At 37.2% G+C, this 17,633-nt stretch overlaps 2 protein-coding genes across 5 annotated transcripts in view; one reads left to right on the top strand and one right to left on the bottom strand.

Moving 5' to 3' along the window:
• LOC107450274 (phosphatase and actin regulator 2) overlaps positions 1-17,633 on the top strand; it is a 189,959-nt gene that overhangs the window by 25,850 nt on the left and 146,476 nt on the right. The gene's annotated exons all lie outside the window — the stretch shown is intronic.
• The window catches only part of LOC107450275 (ectonucleotide pyrophosphatase/phosphodiesterase family member 3), a 57,999-nt gene that overhangs the window by 10,258 nt on the left and 30,108 nt on the right, over positions 1-17,633 (bottom strand). For all 4 annotated transcript variants that reach the window (XM_043041575.3, XM_043041576.3, XM_087160516.1 and 1 more), the window contains 5 exons: positions 9,189-9,327; positions 5,558-5,666; positions 5,356-5,475; positions 3,388-3,541; positions 1,594-1,669 (listed from right to left, as the gene is read on the bottom strand). In XM_043041575.3, coding sequence (XP_042897509.1) covers positions 1,594-1,669; positions 3,388-3,541; positions 5,356-5,475; positions 5,558-5,666; positions 9,189-9,327 — 598 coding nt within the window. The remainder of the gene's footprint in view (positions 1-1,593; positions 1,670-3,387; positions 3,542-5,355; positions 5,476-5,557; positions 5,667-9,188; positions 9,328-17,633) is intronic.

Here is a 17,633-nt window from a genome sequence, read left to right as displayed (position 1 = left end):
CCTGCTGAGTCCATAAAAAATTGTAAGTTTATATTATATTTTATTTTTTAAAAATTATACCGTTTTGTTATAATATAAAAAAAGAGAAAGTTTGTTACTAAAATAAAATAAAAACTGTATAGTGTAATGTAATACAAAGTATATAAATATTATACAAATAAATGAGATCATAATCTGCAAATTCCATAGTTAGGAATTTATTTTAAATTTTATATAAAAATAAGTTGTACAATTTAATTTTTTTCCTTAGATACCGTTTTGTTTAAAACTATAAATATATTTACAACCTTAAAAGTGATTGATATTTTTTCTTTACCCGCAAAGGGAAAATATTTTTTTGACTTGGCCAGAGAATAAGCCTATATTTTCTTTTTGAATAACAATGATTCCACACAAATAAATCAAAGCAAAAAATGTTATCATTGCGAATTTTTTAAGTAAAGATATTAATTAAGAGTTAATTAAAGAATTTATTTTTCAATAAGACAAGTAATTTTTGTAGTTAAAATTATTCAAGCAGAAAACTTAAAAATTTTTTGTTTTTTATAAAAGTCTGAAATTCTAACAAAAAGTTGTAATTTTCTAATTTTTTATAAGTTAAGAATCAAGCAATCTGCCTTCAATTATAAAAAAAAATATTTGAAATGTTTTAATTAGAGAACTTCATGTTAATATTTGTATAAACTAATATAAAGAGATTTCTAAAATTCTAAATTGCAACCGCATTTTTTTTACCCTCTCGTCGAATTAACGAATGTGTAACTTCGGGCTCTATTGTATCTTACGATTTTGTAGGTGTTTATATTTATTTGCAAGAAATTATTTTTAAATTTGAATTCTTAAACATACATGCGTCATTTATTACTGGTTGAAATTGATAATTTAAACGCACTTACGGTAGGGATAAAATTAAAACATCAAATTTAACAGATTTCGAATGGAATTTTCATTTTTAATTCATAACTTATATATTTTTCAATTTTATTTTCTTTCAAATTGTTCTTAATAATTTAAACCGATTTAATGCGGGGAATAAAAAGAATAAATTATTTTAAAAGAAATCGAAATAATTCTCTTTCGATCTTAATCTCCATTTTCGGTTTCTAAATATTTATATATGAAGTTTCAATTTTATTTTGAATACTTAAATATATATTTTGAGAGCAGATGAAACGGGTTTAATGTATTGCTGCAAGTAGTTTCGAGGGCTGGTCAGCGACATTGGTATATGTATATGCATATACAATGTATATGCATACGACATACATTGTATATGCATATATAATGTATATATAATAACCAGATTATAATAACTCGTTTAGGATGCGTGCTGACCATTGCTAGCTATATTCTAAGCTGATTTTTTTTCCTAATCTATCGACATTGCTTGTTGGGTAAAGAATACTTAAATCAACTCTGAACAATGCGCATGCGCAGAACTGGATACAAAGTTCGAATGCAAACCTTAGAATTGTGTTGTGTAGATTTACTATAATTATTTAAATCTCAGTTGGTGTGTTATCACAATTTAAATTAAGCATGTGCACCACATGCTATCAGACACAAAAAACAGCTGCCAAATAATAATCTTACTCTCATATCAGTATAATAATTATCGTATCCATGAGCACCACCGCTACAAATGTCATCTCCAGATTTTGCGCTCCGACTATAAATAAAAATAATACACACTGTTATGATAACATAATAAATGTTGACAAAATATTGCAAACCAATGTAAGAAAGCTATCAAACACAGGGAGTTTAGGCAAATTAAAATACTGTTTTGAATTTTTAATCCATATAAAAACAAAGAAAATAACAGAATAAATAATAAACTATTAACAAATATTATTGCAATATAAAAAGCAATTTTGCAAACACAGAGACAGCACACTTTATAAATCATTAACAATTCAGTCCAATATTCACAAATATGTTTCAATCATTTAAATTAACTCATGAATTTTTCAAAACATAAATTTTAATTGTGTTTGAATATTAAAATTGCGGACATAAAAATGTGGCCAAATATACACATCGAATGTAAGGCATAGTCCAAAGATATTATATTTTTAAAAAAATTTAAATTTAAGATTTTTTAAGACCTAGAAGTTTTAATGTGCTACACATTTAAAGTAAGACGTTGGCAAAAATATTTAGATAACTTTATAGAGGATTTAATTTTATTATCAAATACTTTTTAGATGTGTACATATTGTTCAGGAATATTTAATAACAATTTTTATTTCTTTTAATATTTTTTTACATTTATAAAAATTTTTTATATTTTTTATATTTATAAAAAGAATAAAAAAATTGTAAATAAAGAGTAAAATTTTCTTAAAAATTTAAATCAGAGTACAGAAATGCAAACAGTGCACAGTGGCCTACTATGCCTCTTAGCCCTATCAGATATAGTCTAATATTGTACACTATCGACTGTAAGTAAAAAAAAATCCTCAAATTTTATTTATCCTTATCACAATATTTTTATGCGTTTTCTTTTCATGTAAATTAATCTGATGATTTCCAGGTAGGTAGGTACTTTCATTGCGTTGCACTAGAGCTGCACAATGGGCTATTGGTGACGGTCTGGGAAACATCCCAGAGGATGATCCGAAGACATGCTATCGCAATTTGATCCACTGAAGAGGGGATGGCTCTTCTGCTTTGGTAGCCCGACGACCTGCGTGCGAAGTCGAGCACTTTACGGTAGAACAGTTTAACGAGGACCGATACCACGCACCCTCAGTCCCTACGCAGGCAAAGTGGTCACCTACTCTCTTACTGACGGCAGCCAGTGATGCTTGATTTCGGTGTTCCACTGGGAACCGTGTCTTTACGGTCAGTCCACTGTTGTGTTGTTGTTGACGTATGCCTGTTTAGGCAGAGGGGATGCGATTGTTCTTGTTTTTCCAGTGGCGCCCTCTATGGTCAAGAATTCGACTTCTGCCGCATCATACGTCACACCCGTTTATAGGGCGGACCCATTCATTCATCCATAGATCGTAATTTTGACCTGAATCACAGAACGATCGATCTCCAATCTAGTACCCCCAGAGGTATTGATTTGTTATGGGAACATGGAGGACTTTTGCGACTCGACAGATTTAACGTGCATAAGTCACTTTACTACACGGGGAGTCTTCGGCCGGCGGAGTTCGAACCCACGAACTCTCGGACATGGGTCCAGCGTCCTATCGACCAGGCTATCCCAGCCCGATCAGTTCACTGCGGGACAAATATCTGTTGCATCTTTATGAGTAAAAAGAGAGGCAAAGCAAAATAAATATATTTTTAGAGGGATACTACGATTAGTACCTTTCTTTCAAAACATGCAGCTGCTAATAAAAAATGGTCAGAGCTATAATTAAAGACATTCACCTGACAACAGTCCAGCGGGAGTCCATATCCAAGAAGATGGGTTCGATTCTGTCACTGTCTGCATAGTGCCATCTGACTGGGAGTTGCTCTTTGGGATAAACTCTCATATGCTGACTCTGGCACTGCATTTTCTTTATCAAACTATTTAACACATCTGAAATAGTTAAAAGTTCAACATGCCTTGTGAAACTTTAAAACATATGATTAGGGTATGAACATGATTAAACATCATAAGTTTCAATCTTCTGTGGGGGGCGGTGTTACAGACCATGTCAACCGTCATCTACGAAAAGGTACCCAAACATAGAGTCGAGTTAACATGTCTTATATACTAGTGAATTGTAGTTGTAATTTTGTAGTGGTAGATACGCTACAGTACTCCCCCACCAGAATTATATCTGTGATAGAATTCGATGAATGGATACCACTAGTTGAATCATTGCTGTTTTTGTGCGAAACCGGGAGAGCTGTATTAAGATCACCGTACTTTATGAGTGCTGAATGTGAGAGGTGTATTAACTTCACGGTCGTAGTCGCTCCTGTGTTGCCTTTAGCAGTCGAGTGTATGCAAGCCGGCGTTGTGGGTGTTTGAGAAGAGACTGAATAGCAACAGTGCGAGGAGATGGATAAAGTCGCAGACACAAGTAGCAAGTCAACTGTTTTTTAATGTGGATCATCCATCGAAGTAGGCGTTACTGTCTAGGTAGGCGTGTTCACATCACGTCCGAAGGTCACCAATGTGGGAATAGTAGATATCGACCATGTCAACCTTCATCTATGAAAAGGTACCCCATCATTGAATCGAGTTAACATGTCTTATATACTAGTGAATTGTAGTTGTAATTTTGTAGTGGTAGATACGCTACATCTTCAATCATTAGAAATTCAAACTTTTTAAAATAAAATAAATAAAATATTATGTTAAACTCCATGGTCACCAATTACTTTATAGTCTAAGAAAAAGCTTGTTCGAATCAAGGATGTTTTTAATTTCCTTATTTGGGGTGCTTAATATCATTTGCGATATTTTTAAACTAGAAAGGGCTTAGAAGCGAATTTTTAATCAAACGCACACAATCATGACGATCTATCTAAAAGCGATAAATATAAAATCTATCTCTAGAGTTTAAAAACTAGAAATTCTCTAGGAAATTGGGATTCAATATACTTTTCTAATAATTATAAGTATGTTTACAAAGTTTAATGCAGTAGAGTTATTAAAACCTGACAAATCATTAAAAACTGGAACTGCATTGTTTTTCGGGGCATCTGAACAACACCTCCTAGAATAATGAAGGCCTCAGCACGGATCAAATTAGTAGTCCGATGTGACGAAGTTAACTGCGCAGTTGATGAAAAATAAGAAAGATGTCATTACGTTCGGGGTACTAAGCTGCGCAGTGGTTGAAAATACGAAATATGTCATTACGTTTGGACTACTAAAGGATATTTATGGTAACCCGTGCAGAGGCCTACTCTTTTCTAGGAGGTGTTGATCTGAACCGGGGTGCTTATCTCCTGTAGAAAAAGGTAAAACTCCGGAAGTAGGGGGTTTACATGATGATTCATTAACAAGGAAAGAAAAGAACAAAACATCGAAGCCTGTTCGGTTGCCGAAGAAAATTAACAGGAGGTGTAAAGCGACTATTAGGATCGCTTAAAGGCTTTAGCTGGTAATCATACTGTTTTCAATAAAAAAAAAACATTTCCAACAAGGACCAGTGCATTGACTTATGTATTTTTTTAATTCTTAAACGTTTATTTGTATTTGAAAAACCACATGACGAAACGCTCGTTGCCGCATTTTAAGTCTAGGTATCACATATTACTAATTAAATAAAAATATGAGTATATTTTCATTTTATACATTCATATGTTACTGCTTAAAGTCAACCTAATTTGTATTATGTATCATCAATATAATAAAAAAAAATAAGTAATGCAATGAAAATCTGAAAAAGTATTTACTTGCATCTCTTCTGCCTTTGGGACGCACTCTGCCAAAAGGACCCATAGTTGAAAAGATATTCGAAACATTAACATAATTTTCAACGTTAACAACGAGCTTACAGTCAGTGCTAGACATACCTAGATAAAAAAAAAAATTAAGATTAAGTAAAAAAAAATCAAACAAAAAAGCAGCGAAAAATATCTGTTCTTTCTCATATACCGTGATCAGACAAAATGATGACATTGACACAATTCAACAGGTTTTTGGACTGCAAACCAGCAAAGAGCCTTTCAATCATTTGATCAACACCTCTCACTGCTTGATTTACCTGTATATAAAAGGGGTAAAAAAATAAGTATTCAATTAGTAAATACACGATGTTTCATAAACTGCTGTTTGTAGAAAATGCAACACCATGAAAGAATCATCAGAATCAAATGAAATTTAATGCAGAAACGACTTGTACTGATACAAATAAATGATGAAATTTTCAAAACAAAAGAAACAAATTAAGCGTCCGAAATCAGTATTTGGTGCAGCCACCACGCGCTGCAATAAGTGCTGCTATACGACGTGGCATGGAGTCAAACAGATGTTGAATATCTGCTTGAGGAAGAGAATTCCATATCGCTTGTATGCGCAACCAAAGTTCGTCTTTGGAAACTGCAGGACGCGGATCACGAGTGAGACGCCGACCAACCATATCCCACACGTGCTCAATAGGCGACATATCCGGCGAATAAGCAGGCCAAGGAAGAAGTTGCATGCGTTGTGCTGAACAGAAGTCTCTAACAGTCCGCGCAACATGTGGGCGTGCATTATCCTGCTGAAAGATAGCTCCAGGGATGCCTTGAAGGAAAAGAACGACTTCGGGCTGTAGCACTTCACGGACGTATCTGTTGCTATTGAGATTACCCTCAATTCGTATCAAATTGGATCGTCCATGATACGAAATCGCACCCCAGACCATAACTCCGGGTGTTCGACCACTATGTCGTTCAATAATACACTCAGGAAGGCAGCGTTGACCGGCATAACGTCTAACACGAACACGGCCATCATGGGTCCACAAATTGAAGCGTGATTCATCTGAAAAGACAACTTGGTGCCAATCAGCTCGCCAGTCTCTGTGCTCAAGAGCCCACTGCCGACGCAGCCGTCGATGATCCGCCGTGAGGGGAATCCTGTATAATGGCACCCTTGCACGCAATCCACGGCGCAGCAGACGACGACGAATTGACGAAGCCGACAATTGTACACCTGTAGCAGTAGACCAATGTGCTGCCAGCTGCCTGGAGGAAGCTGTGCGATCATTCACCGCCATGCGGAGCAGGTGTCGATCATCGCGCTCTGACGTCACCTTCTGTCGTCCAGTGCCTGTTTTTCGAGTTGTTCGGTGCTCGTCGGTCCACTGCTTCCAAACTCGCATCACTGTGGAACTGTTCCGCTGCATACGAGCTGCTATTGCGCGATAGGAAAATCCTCCTTCTCGAAGGCCGATTATCCTCCCTCGTTCAAACTCCGTAAGTTGCTTGAATTTCTTATTCTTCCGTCGTGGAGGCATACTCAGGTCTCACTAAACGTTTGCCACTAACAAATAATCATAGACTATTTTCAACGTCCCGCTACAGCACTTTATTTATACGCTTTCAGCATCAATTCAGAGGGCGCTGCGCACGCCACGCACGCGCGATGGCTCTGAAACTTTATTAATTTGCATAATATCCTATAATTGACATTTGCTGCGAATTTCATTTGATTCTGATGATTCCTTCATGGTGTTGCATTTTCTACAAACAGCAGTTTAATTACAGCCCTTAATGTACATTCTTTACAATTATTATTTAGGCAAGCGGGAATTAAAAACGTTATCGAAATTTGAGGAATCATTAACGTAGAAGGCAGAATAAAATAAAAAAAAGTGAAAACCAATTTGATTGCCGAATGAACCTTAAAGGTGTTTCCAATAATTACTTTCACCACCGCTCAGTTTCCTTCTGTTCCAAGTCTTGGTTTCCTTAATCCCACCTAATTCGTTAATGATTCATCAGGTGTTGATGACGATTTTCTGGTCTACACTTAACTATATATTCGGTACATTTAATTTGTGTACATTCTTCTGATAAGGAAAGTAAAAATATATATTATTATATTATAGTAAACTTGATGTTATGCTTAGGGTGATAGACGTAGTTAAAAGCACTAAAACCTGTCTTCAAACTGGTTTCGGTGTTTTTAATCAAGGCTTCCAAGTGAATAATTCACGTTTCAATTAACTTTTTTATTTCCTTCGCTTAAATATTAATTAACGACTTCTAATGTGTAAATGCTTTTGTTTAAATTTTAAACAAGGATACTTAAAACGTACATTAAGGGTGGTGATTACGAAACACCATATTTATTCTATAGTGTTCAGATATTACACATTCAATACAGTTTCTTCTATTGGGTAGGATAAAGTGTAAGTTGTTGTATTTTTTTTCCAATAATAAAAGTGTCCTTTCCAGGAAAAAGTGAAAATTTTATCTGAACGAAATAGATTACACAGATCATTGAAACAACCATGTAGATCTAGGATCATTTATAGTTTAATGCAATTTCACTAGATTAAACACCAATAAAAGACCCTTAACAATGTCATGCACAAATATACTGCTGTGAAATTTATTTATTTACTTTTTTTTTTTTGAAGTTGTGATTTATATTCATGTTTTAGCGATGATGAATCTATCAATATTACTAATATATCACTTAAAAGCATTTTTTGATCGTTTTGCCTACTGAGCTTTTTGAAACGGGTACTATAAACAAGATTATACGTTAATATAATCCACTTACTTCAAAACTAGAATTGATTGTAGATTTTTATAATCATATTCAAGTCCACAGTGTGGACAAATTTAAATTTACAACTGGTTTCGTAATAAATAATATCACTCCTAGTCGCGTACGACGACATTTTTAAACATGTTTTGTTCATTTTACTAACTGAACGTTTTGAAACCGGTAACATGAACTAGATTATATTACAAAATTATAACGAATTTTACTAAAATTTTATTTTTCAATAAGAGTGTTACGCTTCATAAGTCATTAATATAATCCAATTACTTCAAAACTAGATGTGGTCTTAGGTTTTCAAGTACGCAGAGTGGACAAATTTAAATTTACAACCAATTTCGAACTTGCTACAGATAAAAAAATTACACCCCTATTCGCATACGACGACATTTCTGGACATGGGTTCCTATCATGCAGTTTTAACCCTGATGATGTACCCTGGAAGTTTGTCACTTCATTTATGCCCCCCCCCCTTATTAATAGACTAAAAATGTATAGGTAGCTTTAGGAGAAAAACTAATTTTAGATTTGAAATCCCCGCACCCAAATTAGGCAAGATCAAGTATTTATTTTTAATAACGGCGTTAAACAGTTAACCTCATTCTAAATTTACAAGACTATTAATTTTCAACTCCGTAATCTTGTAATTTTGAATCCAAAGCATAAGATAAGAAAACTCCGGGCTCAAGCATTGGGACAAACTAGCTTTTGTGGAGGCCTTTTTGATGGAACTAACCCACATTTGAGTTATGTTTACTAGTGTAAATTTAACTTTACCATGATTGAAATAAACAGCATTTTGCATACAAAATTCTAACTCGAAGTAATTGTAACTACCTATTGCGTTGAATGTATGTATTATTTGCAAAACTGTAGAAAAAATTTTATTAAATAAGTTCAATATATAATGTTAATAAAGAAAATTGTATTGGAAACATTGATGAAGAATTCTAATTTGTTTTAATTACAAAACTGAATTAAAAAGTAAATATTAACTGTGGCTTCTCACTTCTTTTGAATCCGGCCCATTGCGGTGTCCAGCATTATCAGGCTGATTTACATAAAGCGTCAAGAAACTAGGTCGATTAGCAGGAGGGAGTTCCAACCATTGAAGAATCTGATCAACCCTAGCATTATAACTCGTTTTTCTGAAACAGATACTACTATGTAATGAGTGAGTATTTTTTTAAAAAAAGTCAAATAATAATCTGCTGGTAAAATGTATAAAATAAAAGAATATTTGTATCAAAATCGAACTTCTTCTGTAGTTCCACAGCCAGCTTCAGGCCAACGCTGTCTTAAAAATTTTCTAACCATCTGGAATTATCCGCTGCTACAGTTCTCCAGCCGTTGACCCTAATTTCAGGTTACGTTTTCTCAACTGTATCGAACTTTTTGGCAACTTTTTTCTTTCACATTTTTTAAATATCATTTTTTATTTGTTAAGTTTAAATTTATTGTATCTGTAGTTGTGCCCAATCCAACTAAATTGATATACCTTTACAGTTTTCACTATATCTGGTTCTCTGAATTTGAAGTAAAGTTCGTTGTCATAACGGATTCTCCAGACGTTATTTTCCTTCATAGCGCCAAATATTTTTCTTAGTATTTTTCGTTCAAATAAACTGCTGTTTGTAGAAAATGCAACACCATGAAAGAATCATCAGAATCAAATGAAATTTAATGCAGAAACGACTTGTACTGATACAAATAAATGATGAAATTTTCAAAACAAAAGAAACAAATTAAGCGTCCGAAATCAGTATTTGGTGCAGCCACCACGCGCTGCAATAAGTGCTGCTATACGACGTGGCATGGAGTCAAACAGATGTTGAATATCTGCTTGAGGAAGAGAATTCCATATCGCTTGTATGCGCAACCAAAGTTCGTCTTTGGAAACTGCAGGACGCGGATCACGAGTGAGACGCCGACCAACCATATCCCACACGTGCTCAATAGGCGACATATCCGGCGAATAAGCAGGCCAAGGAAGAAGTTGCATGCGTTGTGCTGAACAGAAGTCTCTAACAGTCCGCGCAACATGTGGGCGTGCATTATCCTGCTGAAAGATAGCTCCAGGGATGCCTTGAAGGAAAGGAACGACTTCGGGCTGTAGCACTTCACGGACGTATCTGTTGCTATTGAGATTACCCTCAATTCGTATCAAATTGGATCGTCCATGATACGAAATCGCACCCCAGACCATAACTCCGGGTGTTCGACCACTATGTCGTTCAATAATACACTCAGGAAGGCAGCGTTGACCGGCATAACGTCTAACACGAACACGGCCATCATGGGTCCACAAATTGAAGCGTGATTCATCTGAAAAGACAACTTGGTGCCAATCAGCTCGCCAGTCTCTGTGCTCAAGAGCCCACTGCCGACGCAGCCGTCGATGATCCGCCGTGAGGGGAATCCTGTATAATGGCACCCTTGCACGCAATCCACGGCGCAGCAGACGACGACGAATTGACGAAGCCGACAATTGTACACCTGTAGCAGTAGACCAATGTGCTGCCAGCTGCCTGGAGGAAGCTGTGCGATCATTCACCGCCATGCGGAGCAGGTGTCGATCATCGCGCTCTGACGTCACCTTCTGTCGTCCAGTGCCTGTTTTTCGAGTTGTTCGGTGCTCGTCGGTCCACTGCTTCCAAACTCGCATCACTGTGGAACTGTTCCGCTGCATACGAGCTGCTATTGCGCGATAGGAAAATCCTCCTTCTCGAAGGCCGATTATCCTCCCTCGTTCAAACTCCGTAAGTTGCTTGAATTTCTTATTCTTCCGTCGTGGAGGCATACTCAGGTCTCACTAAACGTTTGCCACTAACAAATAATCATAGACTATTTTCAACGTCCCGCTACAGCACTTTATTTATACGCTTTCAGCATCAATTCAGAGGGCGCTGCGCGCGCCACGCACGCGCGATGGCTCTGAAACTTTATTAATTTGCATAATATCCTATAATTGACATTTGCTGCGAATTTCATTTGATTCTGATGATTCCTTCATGGTGTTGCATTTTCTACAAACAGCAGTTTATTAAGAACTTATTTTCCTCAGTAACTCATCTTATAACTTATTATCTATCTAACATTTTCATTACATTGCAAGTCTGCGCACATAAACTGCTGTTTGTAGAAAATGCAACACCATGAAAGAATCATCAGAATCAAATGAAATTTAATGCAGAAACGACTTGTACTGATACAAATAAATGATGAAATTTTCAAAACAAAAGAAACAAATTAAGCGTCCGAAATCAGTATTTGGTGCAGCCACCACGCGCTGCAATAAGTGCTGCTATACGACGTGGCATGGAGTCAAACAGATGTTGAATATCTGCTTGAGGAAGAGAATTCCATATCGCTTGTATGCGCAACCAAAGTTCGTCTTTGGAAACTGCAGGACGCGGATCACGAGTGAGACGCCGACCAACCATATCCCACACGTGCTCAATAGGCGACATATCCGGCGAATAAGCAGGCCAAGGAAGAAGTTGCATGCGTTGTGCTGAACAGAAGTCTCTAACAGTCCGCGCAACATGTGGGCGTGCATTATCCTGCTGAAAGATAGCTCCAGGGATGCCTTGAACGAAAGGAACGACTTCGGGCTGTAGCACTTCACGGACGTATCTGTTGCTATTGAGATTACCCTCAATTCGTATCAAATTGGATCGTCCATGATACGAAATCGCACCCCAGACCATAACTCCGGGTGTTCGACCACTATGTCGTTCAATAATACACTCAGGAAGGCAGCGTTGACCGGCATAACGTCTAACACGAACACGGCCATCATGGGTCCACAAATTGAAGCGTGATTCATCTGAAAAGACAACTTGGTGCCAATCAGCTCGCCAGTCTCTGTGCTCAAGAGCCCACTGCCGACGCAGCCGTCGATGATCCGCCGTGAGGGGAATCCTGTATAATGGCACCCTTGCACGCAATCCACGGCGCAGCAGACGACGACGAATTGACGAAGCCGACAATTGTACACCTGTAGCAGTAGACCAATGTGCTGCCAGCTGCCTGGAGGAAGCTGTGCGATCATTCACCGCCATGCGGAGCAGGTGTCGATCATCGCGCTCTGACGTCACCTTCTGTCGTCCAGTGCCTGTTTTTCGAGTTGTTCGGTGCTCGTCGGTCCACTGCTTCCAAACTCGCATCACTGTGGAACTGTTCCGCTGCATACGAGCTGCTATTGCGCGATAGGAAAATCCTCCTTCTCGAAGGCCGATTATCCTCCCTCGTTCAAACTCCGTAAGTTGCTTGAATTTCTTATTCTTCCGTCGTGGAGGCATACTCAGGTCTCACTAAACGTTTGCCACTAACAAATAATCATAGACTATTTTCAACGTCCCGCTACAGCACTTTATTTATACGCTTTCAGCATCAATTCAGAGGGCGCTGCGCGCGCCACGCACGCGCGATGGCTCTGAAACTTTATTAATTTGCATAATATCCTATAATTGACATTTGCTGCGAATTTCATTTGATTCTGATGATTCCTTCATGGTGTTGCATTTTCTACAAACAGCAGTTTATGATCAACTAAATCATAAGATAGTTCGTAACTTTTATTTATTTTCTTTTATTATTATAAATTATCTCAACAATTTTTAAAGAAATTATATTGCTATTGTGAGGGGAGGAGTTATCGACAATGCCAGCCTTCATTTTCCAAAAGGTACCTCGTGAATGAATACAGTTAGCATACTAGTGAATTGATGCTTAATTTTCGTAGTGGTAGTTACACCACAATACTCCCCCACCAGAATTTTATCAGGGATAGAATTCGATGAACGAATACCACTAGTTGATGTACTTGTGAAAGACCGGGAGAGCTGGATTAAGGTCACCGTGTTTCTGAGTGCTGAATGTGAGAGGTGTATTAACTTCACGGTCGTAGTCGCGCCTGTGTTGCATTTAGCAGTCGAGTGTATGCAGGCTGACGTTGTGTATGATCGAGACGAAACTGAGCAGCAACAGCGTGAGGAGGAGGATAATGTCGCTGTCACAAATAGCAAGTCAACTGCTCAATGTGGACCATCCATTGAAGTAGGCGTTACCAGATCGAAGTGGGCGCTACTGTTAAGATAGGCGTGATCATATCACGTCCGGGTCACCAATGTGGGGAAAAGTTGTTATCGACAATGCCAACCTTCATGTACCAAAAGGTGCCTCAAGATTGATTCAAGTTAGAACGTCTTATATACTAGTGAATTGATGTTTATTATTCGTAGTGGTAGTTACGCCGCACTATATTGCAAAGGGTTCGTGATGCAGGAAGGTGTCCTGACCCCAGACGCAGATCCCAATACGAATGGGTCCCTTCAACCTTTGGAGAAAAATCCCGTTTAAAATTTAAGTGAATAAGATACTACAAAATGTTTTAATGGTTACTAAAAAAATACTAATAAAAACTATTGAGTTCTTGAATTTCACAGAAAGTAACAAGCATTGCACTAAAACATTTTTTTTTACAAAGCGTTTATTATGTTGAGACAAGTCCAACTATTAATTCATGTATATTGAAATTGCAAATAAATAATTCACAATCAGCTCTTAAATTTTAATGAAAGTAACGAGCAATGCGCTCAATTAATTATTTTTTACGAAACGTTTGTCATGTTGTGACAAATCATATAAATCATGTTATGAATTTAATTTTCAGAGCAGTAAAAATATGTGTTAACAATATTTCGTTATATTGAATCTCATATACATTAATAAAACTGTGTTTGATACTTCAGAAGTCGGCCTTCAATCTTTAAATATAAATTAACTTCTCTTCATACCACAAAAAATTATGCATAAATAATATACAAATCAAAGGAATGCAAAAACCATATGAAACAGCTGTTTCAAAAAAGATGGTTCCACTGAACTAATCATCAAATTAATGTTCAATTAATGCATTATTTTCCCACCTTATTACAGACTTAGATGAGTTCTATTTGGCAATGTTTGCTCAAGTTTTTGTAAACATTTTGTTTTGATCTTAGCAAATTTGTCGGAAATAGTTTTTGTCAATTGTGTAGAACAGTTGCACTGTGCCGGGATAGCCTGGTCTGTAGAGCGCTGGGCCCATGTCCGAGAGTTCGTGGGTTCAAACCCCGCCTGTTAAAGATTCCCTGTATAGTTGGTGACTGATGCAAGATAAAATTCTGTCGAGTCGCAAAGTCCTCCATGTTCCCATAACAAATCAAAACCTCTGGGGGTACTGAATTGAAGATCGATCGTTCTCTGATTCAGGTCAAAATGTGAATCAGGTCTGTGGATGAATGAATGGGTCCGCCTTATAAACAGGTGAGACGTATGGTGAGGCGAAGTCGAATTCTTGGCCATAGATGGCGCCACTGAAAAACAAGAATCGCACACTCTGCCTTAAATTTGCTCGGTTTCACCAAGCAGGCTTGCCCGTGTGGCAAGGGGCATTAGAATCAACCAACCATGTTCAATTAATGCCTTTTTTGCCTACCTAATTACAGACTTAGATGAGTTCTACTTGGCAAAGTTTCTTCAAGTTTTTGTAAACATTTTGTTTTGATCTTAGCAAATTTGTCGGAAATAGTTTTTGTCAATTGTGTAGAACAGTTGCACTGTGCCGGGATAGCCTGGTCTGTAGAGCGCTGGGCCCATGTCCGAGAGTTCGTGGGTTCAAACCCCGCCGGTTAAAGATTCCCTGTGTAGTTGGTGACTGATGCAAGATAAAATTCTGTCGAGTCGCAAAGTCCTCCATGTTCCCATAACAAATCAAAACCTCTGGGGGTACTGAATTGAAGATCGATCGTTCTCTGATTCAGGTCAAAATGTGAATCAGGTCTGTGGATGAATGAATGGGTCCGCCTTATAAACAGGTGTGACGTATGGTGAGGCGAAGTCGAATTCTTGGCCATAGATGGCGCCACTGAAAAACAAGAATCGCACACTCTGCCTTAAATTTGCTCGGTTTCACCAAGCAGGCTTGCCCGTGTGGCAAGGGGCATTAGAACCAACAAACCATGTTCAATTAATGCCTTTTTTGCCTACCTTATTACAGACTTAGATGAGTTTTTGTAAACATTTTGTTTTGATATTAGCAAAAGTTTGTTGGAAATAGTTTTTGTCAATTGTGTAGAACAGTTGCACTGCTCTCCTCTAACATACACTGTTCACGCGAGCAAGCCACATATAATGTGGGTGGTATATGAAGAACGGAGCTATCACTATGCTCTGGTTGTGGAAATAAATAAAACAAATCCTATATCGGTTCTTCATGCACGTCTCATCAACTCCTCCTAGAAAAATGAAAGCCTCAGCATGGATCAATTTAGTAGTCGGACGTAATGAACATAAACTGCGCAGTGGATGAAAAATAAGAAAGATGTCACTATGTTCAGGCTACTAAGCTGCGCAGTGGTGGTAAATACGAATACGTTTGGACTACTTAGGGATCACATTTCTTGTTTATGGTAAACCGTGCTGAGGCCTTCTATTTTCTAGGAGGTATTGCTAGGGCGCGAAGTCGATCAAGAACAGATTAATGAGAACGAATACTAAGATACTAAAAAAGGAGTTAAATCGTGACTGCTCGGTGTGCATCAAAAAGAGCTTCTTAAGCTTAACAGGAACAGTTGGAGCAAGATCATTGGTCTTCTTACTAGTCACTGCACCCTCAGGAGAAACCTCTACATTATGGATATTGCATTCGATTTTCTTCGTCGTGGTCTTATGGAGGAGATTTTCACGACATATTCCTTGTGAGTGTGAAGTCTTTTCTGTTCAAAGATTTAAGCATCTGGGTAAGGTAAGTACTAGACGTCTTAGAATTTATTAAACTTTAGACTAGACTTGATTAACGTCGTACTGGAGCTACTCACACTGGGCAATTGGCTACGGTCTAGGAAACATTCCTGTGAATGATCGGAAATTCCATCACAATTTTGATAGTCTGCAGAGGGAGTAGCTTTCCCGCTGTGGTAGAGCAACGAGTAGAGTCAACACCTTCTAGAGGAAAGAAGGCCTCAGCATGAATCAATTTAGTAGTACGACGTAACGAACATAAACTGCGCAGTGGATGAAAAATAAGAAAGATGTCACTAAGTTCGGGCTACTAAGCTGCGCAGTGGTGGTATATACGAAAGATGTCATTACGTTTGGACTACTAAAGGATCAAATTTCTTGTTTATGGTAACCTGTACTGAGGCCTTCTCTTTTCTAGGAGGTATTGATCTGATTTCGTTCCATACCATTACAGCACCACTGACTTTGTCTTTTCAACAATGCCTCTCCATCATGCCAGTAAAATCATCAGCGATCTGGGTCATGAAGGATGATTTTTTGAATTTTAATTTTTTGATTTTCTGAATACCATACAACACCAGTCTTCTTCTCAAGATATCGCATCATGTGAGAATTTATATCACTTTTTTATTCAATTCAGGAGCCGTTCTCTTTTTCCAGTAAATTAAATGCCTAACTTTGTTACTACTCTATAGGATTTAGATTTTAAATTGTTGAGTTTTGTTGTTATTTGATAAGGTTGAGATTTTAAACTCCTTACGATACTTCTTCCCTTTAGGGATGCCCTGTCCATCCCGAAGCATTTACAAATGACAGCGAACAGCCAAGGGACCTCAATGAATTACTAGTTATTTAATGAGAAAAAAAAGTGATTTAGTTCAGCTGTAAAACATTAAGAACCAATTTTTAAAAAATACTCACTTATTATGCCACTTTAAACACTCATGCAACGAATATTTCAATCTTCAAAATGTTAATTAACGTGAAGTTAATTAAATACTGCGCCGCATAGCACATCCAATTTGTTGAAATATAATTCTTTCTCGTCTGCGTCTTTTACTTAACTTATATTTATTATTTGTTTATGCATTTATTGTAACCGTAATATATTTTTGCTTAGTGTACTTAACAACTTCGATGCACAGTTGGTTTATTTATGTTCCACATGGCTTTCGTGCCTGTCTTTGTGTTAAGTAAGAAATATATAGTAAAATAATTGAAATCTTTGAGAAAGAATAAAGAATGTGTCACTTAGAGAATTGATGCTTGACGAGCTTGTCTTGCTCGAAATAGAGTGAAAAGAACAGTTGCGAACTTAAACAAATGCCACGTTTCAACAACCAATCGGGATCGAGATATCCCTACTACGTCATTTGCAGGTATTCCATTGTATACCCGCAATCTACGTCACGCGTGTAAGTCGAATCTGATTGATTTCTGAATCAACAACAACTTACCTACAATGACGTCACTTACAAGTATTCGATTATAGTGAGCAAAATGTTTTTTGAATCCCTAAAATAGTTCCAGAGAGAAACGAAAATAAACTAAAAGTAAAATTAAATCTCGGATGTTCGATTTTCGATGCTCATTTAACTCAATTATTGGGACCCTTTTCCCTCATATTTTAGAGAAAAAGTTTAATAACAAAAACCTCAAAATGCAA

The sequence above is a fragment of the Parasteatoda tepidariorum genome, chromosome 1 (genome assembly GCF_982258835.1).
Source record: "Parasteatoda tepidariorum strain Cologne lab strain chromosome 1, Ptep-v5.0, whole genome shotgun sequence".
Taxonomy (NCBI): domain Eukaryota; kingdom Metazoa; phylum Arthropoda; class Arachnida; order Araneae; family Theridiidae; genus Parasteatoda; species Parasteatoda tepidariorum.
Note: the sequence above shows the minus strand (reverse complement) of the source record. Positions and strands in the feature narration are given on the sequence as shown.